The 6,046-nt window shown below is 34.9% G+C and overlaps 1 protein-coding gene across 1 annotated transcript in view; it reads left to right on the forward strand.

The window, feature by feature from the left end:
- Window positions 1-5,280, forward strand: part of LOC103598729 (ATP-binding cassette sub-family A member 13-like) — a gene marked incomplete at its 3' end in the record, with an annotated part of 258,136 nt that extends 252,856 nt beyond the window's left edge. The window contains exons 28-29 of the mRNA XM_008582776.1: window positions 4,568-4,664; window positions 5,170-5,280. Of these exons, the coding sequence (XP_008580998.1) occupies window positions 4,568-4,664; window positions 5,170-5,280 (208 nt within the window). The remainder of the gene's footprint in view (window positions 1-4,567; window positions 4,665-5,169) is intronic.
- Window positions 5,281-6,046: the final 766 nt, after the last annotated feature.

The following is a 6,046-nucleotide window of genomic DNA, read 5'->3' on the forward strand; positions in this document are numbered from 1 at the left end:
TCCCAGTGCCGCACTCTCCCTAGTGAGCCACAGGGTCGGCCCCTCAGTTTGTTTTTTAAAATTTGTTTTCAGTTTTTTTTAAGACTGACTGCTTAGGAGTTGCTCGTGTTTTTGCATAGTCTAGTTGCTGATCAGTGACTGGGCAGAGGTTGTACTCAACCACCTCAGGCCAACAGATTTCTGTCTCCTGCCAGTGGATCTGGGTGTGGATAGTGGAGAACATGCAAAACTCAGGCCATTTTCAAGTTGGGCCAGTGTTACTGGGTTCCTTTGTGTCTCTCCTACATGCATACGTACAGCACTAGAGGGATATGTGGCTGGACTGGGTCCTCTCTGGTCTGTGCTGCACATGCATGCAGCCTCAGCTGGCTAAATTCATGCCACAACCACACATTCCAGTCTAGTAGAGGCCACTCTGGCCACATAGTGGAGGTGTTGGCCTTTTCTCTTTGCTTGGCTCCAAGTCAGTCATGCACATCAACAATGTCACTGGGCATGGGCACTGCCTAGTGGTCCAAATTGAATGTCCCCCTTCTACTGTGGCAGAGAAGCTTCCGGTCCCCATGGCCTGACCTTTCCTGCGAGTAGCTGGAGAGGGGTGGGAGCAGCTCAAGCCTGGATGCCACTCTCCTTATCCTAAGTTTAGCAGTTTGTCAGCCATAGCACTGCTCAGATTGTTGTGTGCTTTTGGTCAAGTTCCAGAATTCTGAAATAGTTGTTTTTGTTAATTTTGTACAGCTTTATAGTTACTTTTTGGGGAAAGGATTTGCCAACTTCTTTACTTGATCATAACTTGTACCCTTGATTTTTTTTGTCTTCTGTTTCTTTTCAGAAAATAAAATTTTACATTGTAATAAATTTGATAAATCTTCTACTTTATCATAATATGTAAATGTTGTTGCTTAAAATGATGATTTTTCTCTGCTAGCTCTGGAAACTCTCTACATTCCTGTGTTCACATTGCTGGCATTTCTTTGCTGGCACGAGGACATGAGTTCTCACATTCATGCAGATGTTCTAAGATTGGGCAAAGAGGTGTCACAGTAAAAATTTCTATTATTTCTCATATATCAAATAATTATTGCAGGCTGTCCTCAGGAAGACCACATATCACTGCAATTTCTCTTGTATATCCTGTTATTCATTTTGTTTCACATAAATGATATATATTCATTTTCATAAATCTGTTCACATTCATGTAACACAAAGATCTAAATTGCTCAGTGTTAGTGAAGAGTAGGGCATCCTATGATTGATTCTGTGATTCTAAAATGACAGTCTGTCATTGAGAAGTTTCTATATTGGACAGATTCCTCTTAGCTTTGAATTCCTCTTTTGTTGCCTTTTCTTTTTCCTTACCCCAGAGGATAAAACACAGGGCAGGAAACTGAGGATTAGAACCTTTTCTACCACTTTACTTTCTAAGAGAAATTAAAATCAATCTAATCAAAGATGACTAGGACTGCTTTGTCCTCATATGTCAAAACTGATACATGAATTACTTAAATACACGAAGACCTTAAATCTTGGCATCATCTCACCATATTTTTGTACTAATCAGCTGAACTACACATAAAGGGAATTTGGTGTTCATTTTCTTGAGTGAATGGTCAGTGATTGCTTTCATTTTTGTTCAGTTCCCGGTTTTGTATATTCTTGAGTTAGTAGACCACCAAAATTTCTGTCTCTGCTCTCCAGGCTCGGATTTTGTGGTATGCCACATATTTGAAGGGTATTCATTAGATAGCTAATAACAATTCAGTTGGAACTACCATTTCATTTATTCTGAAGCCTTAATTTTTACTGGTTGATATTTGAACCTTCACTTGTCTGAGCTATGTGGAAGGAGGTAATATATTAGTGACCTCATCTGCTACTTCTTTAATTAGAGTACCTACAGTGCACTCATAAAAATTATATGACTGCTTTATATTGAAATTAATGAAATAAACATGGAGAGAGATGTTTATACAGAAAAATATATGAAGCATATTTGGAATGTTCACAGAATGTATTCCCTTGATTTCAAGTTAAGCTACTATAACAAAAACCTCAAATTACAGTGACTCAGATGCGACCTCTTTTTTTTCTCTCACTTAACAATTTATGTCATTGCACTGTGCTCCATAAAGCCCACCGGGGCCTCTGGTCCTCCCCACCACGTCACTTACTCATCTGTGAGACGTTCTCGTTGCCATGGTTGGCATTGACTTCCCAGTGCTGTGTCTATATCCCTGCTCAAGAGAAGGGGAAAAAAAAATCCAGGTCAGGTGACTCACCTTATTTCAATCTGACCCAGAAAGTGTATACTCCATTGACCTAAACTTGATGTATGTACATGTCTAGCAGCAAAGAAGGCTGAGAAATATAATTTTGATCTGATGTCCAAAGAGAAGGGGAAAAAAAAATCCAGGTCAGGTGACTCACCTTATTTCAATCTGACCCAGAAACTGTATACTCCATTGACCTAAACTTGATGTATGTACATGTCTAGCAGCAAAGAAGGCTGAGAAATATAATTTTGATCTGATGTCCATCAATCCAACTAGCAGACTGCTTTAGGACTGCTTACTGATAATAACAATGACACATGCTCCCTGTCAGAAATTTGGATATTACAAAATGGTAAAAGAAGGATAAAAAATCCACCATTAATTTTACTTTTCAGATATTGATAGTCGTATATTTTTTGTTTTTTCTTTCTAGGAAAAAAAATTTTTTTGCATACACGTACAATTTTCTGAATATCCATTGTCATTTTACCATGATAACCTTTTCTCCATGCAATTAATTGACTCTAGAGAACCTCATCTTAATGGCTTACTAACACGTAGGTGCACTCTCACATATGAGTATGATGTTAACCTACTGTGGAACATTTACCCATTTCCGGATTTTTACTATTATAAATAAGTAGTTACATGCATTCATATTTTCTGTTTCCCAGGGCAAGTTCCTAGAAAAGGAATTATTGGCAAGTTCCTAGAAAAGGATTTATTGCCAAGTTTGTTTTCAAAAAGTTATGCCAATTTTTACTCCCACCAGCACTATGTGAGATGACCTGTTTAGAATTACTGAGGAAAATTTGTTTAACTCTTTGGATATTTTTTGATCTGAATACTCATTGTTTTGATTTGAAATGGGGATGGGAAAAAAGCACATTTTCCTTTGCAACATACAAAAGCACACATGATGAATGTCTCTCTGGCTAGAAAATTGTTTTAGAATCAACTGATTTGATGGCTAAGATTTTAATTTGTTTGTATGTTTATCAGCCACAAACAGTTCTTGGAATAGTCCCTGCATGTGATTTGCCATTTTTTCTCTATCGGATTTATTTTGTGTTTCTAAACTAATGTATATGAGTTCTTTATAGTGAGTATATCAACCCCTACCCATTATGTTTGTTACAACTATTTAAATGTTAGGTCTCTGTGTCTTGACACACTTATTAGGAGTTTATAGTTTTGCATTTTCAAGTATCTCAAAGGTCTCCTTCACAGTTTCTTCCATTGCTGTTATGCTTAGAAAGTGTGTTCTCATCCTCAAATCATTTATGTATTTGAGGTATTAGCATCTCATTTTGGGGTCTCTTATCTTGTTCTAATGCCATCTGACTTGTGATACTTTAGTGTGTTGCCTCATTTCAATCATTTTAGCTATATAACAAATATTAACATTTTCTGGAGCAAGTCTTCTCCCCTGACTCTTCTCTTTCAATAATTTTCTTCCTTTCACTAAGTAATTTTAAAGACATACTTTGTAAATATTTTCAGTATATAAATATAGAAATAAATATATATATGTTTATAAAGTTTTTCATGGGGATGATAAACTTAAAATTTCTGTTGGTGTCACACTATACCTATGTTATAATTTATATTTTTATATAAATATAATTATTACTTACAAACATTTATATAACATATTTGGTATTAAATAATATTAAGTTACATTATAATTTAAATTATAATTGAAAATTAATGTTATATATAGCATTATTTTTTGTATTACATTGTACACTATATATAAATTATAATGTGTTTATATTTTATATATAATTACTGTTATTTTATATTTACACTAACATTATACTAAAATTGTTTTATGATACACTAATTTTCATATTATAACAATTTTCTCATGTTTAAAATATTCTTTTTTGTTGTTTTTTTAATACCTCCTTCCATTGATTCTAGATTTCATTTGTGCCCTTTAGTAAAGTTTTCTTGTTTCTTTTTATAAAACATTCACATTTTATTGTTACAATCACTCTTATTTATTTTGTGTTTTTGTACTATTGCTGAATGGTTCTCTCCCCTTAATTTTAGTAGTCTTCCTGGTACCTGAAAATGCTTATAATTTTTTTAATTGTATAATTGGCTACCTAAAATATCATCAATTTCAAAAGCATTTTATTTGGTTTTATGATGTATTTATATAAAAAAAATTAAACAATTTTCAGTAATGTTATTTTTGTCTACTTTTTATTTTTGAAGTTTGAGTCAAGCCTCACATCTTTAGGACATGGCTCGTTTATATACATATTTCTTTTTATTTCCTTCAGCATGGAAGAATGTGAGGCTCTTTGCACAAGACTGACCATCATGGTCAATGGCAGCTTCAAGTGTCTTGGTTCTCCTCAGCACATTAAAAATAGGTATGTTGAATTTCTTTCTTGTTTACATGTTTACTATAAAGTCCTTAGTATGATGCTTTAGAGACAGTTATGATCCAGTCACCTCCTGGCATAAAATAGAAGATGTAGGCCCTGAGAAATTAAAGACTCAGCACATTAAAAATAGGTATGTTGAATTTCTTTCTTGTTTACATGTTTACTATAAAGTCATTAGTATGATGCTTTAGAGACAGTTATGATCCAGTCACCTCCTGGCATAAAATAGAAGATGTAGGCCCTGAGAAATTAAAGGATATGTTTAAAATACCTTAACTATGAGCATGCTAATTACTCTGATTAGATCATCACACATTTCATACACGTATTGAGGTATAACTCTGTACCCCATAACTATGTACAGTTAATATTTTTCAATAAAAAGTAATTTTAAAAAATACCGTAACTAGTCACTAGTCAAAGACAGAGCCCAGTGTTTTTTCTACAGCATTTTGGTTTTTGTTCCCCCCCAGGAAGACATTGTACATTTGTAGGGTTGGGGATATAATATCCGAGTCAAAATGAAGACAGGACAAGAAATGTCCTCATTGCATACAAAATGCCTGATAAAAAGGTTATACCAATATATCCCTCATCCAGAGAGAGTCAGAGTTCCCATTTTACCATACCAAACACTGTACATTTAAAAAGATCTCTATCAATTTAAGAGGGTAAAAGAGGGTTGTTGTTATGCTTTTTACTTGCACTAAATAAAGACTTTTTTTTATCCCCTGTGCTTGTTAATCTCTTAAATTTCTTCCTGGTTAATTGCCTCATCATGTCTTTTTCCCATTGACTTTTTGGAGTCTTCATGATTTTGTTATCAGTTTCTATGAGCACTTTTGTGTCCTGGCATAACTTTTCTTTTTCTTTTTTCTTTTCTTTTTTTAAGGTTAGAGTTGCCTTAATGATTTTCTAATTTTCTTTTTATTTGTTGTTTCAGCTGTTACTCTTTATAAAGAATAATTTATTAATTTATGTCGATAAAGCTCTCATTTTCATTTATTCTAACCTTTTTAAAGGTTAGAATTCTCAAGCAGAGATTTGGTGATCATATATATATATATAAAACAGTCAACTGAACTGTTGCTTGCTGCTTAGGGTCAATCTCTTGTCAGGTGAACCTACGGGAAACTGGAAAACTATTCTCAGTATGTACTCTGCTCACATTTAATAAGTTTCATCAAAAGAAAACCAATATTGGGCCAGCCTGGTGGCGCACTGCTACAGTGCACCGCTTGGAAGTGCGGCGGCGCTCCCGCCGAGGGTTCGGATCCCGCATACAGACCGAGGTGAGTGAGGTGCGGGCTCAACACCGAGGGTTGCGATCCCGTTGCTGGTCCTGGTCTGGTACGGGCGTGACACTGAGGG

The sequence above is a fragment of the Galeopterus variegatus genome, unplaced genomic scaffold (genome assembly GCF_000696425.1).
Source record: "Galeopterus variegatus unplaced genomic scaffold, G_variegatus-3.0.2 Scaffold2722, whole genome shotgun sequence".
Classification (NCBI taxonomy): Eukaryota; Metazoa; Chordata; class Mammalia; order Dermoptera; family Cynocephalidae; genus Galeopterus; species Galeopterus variegatus.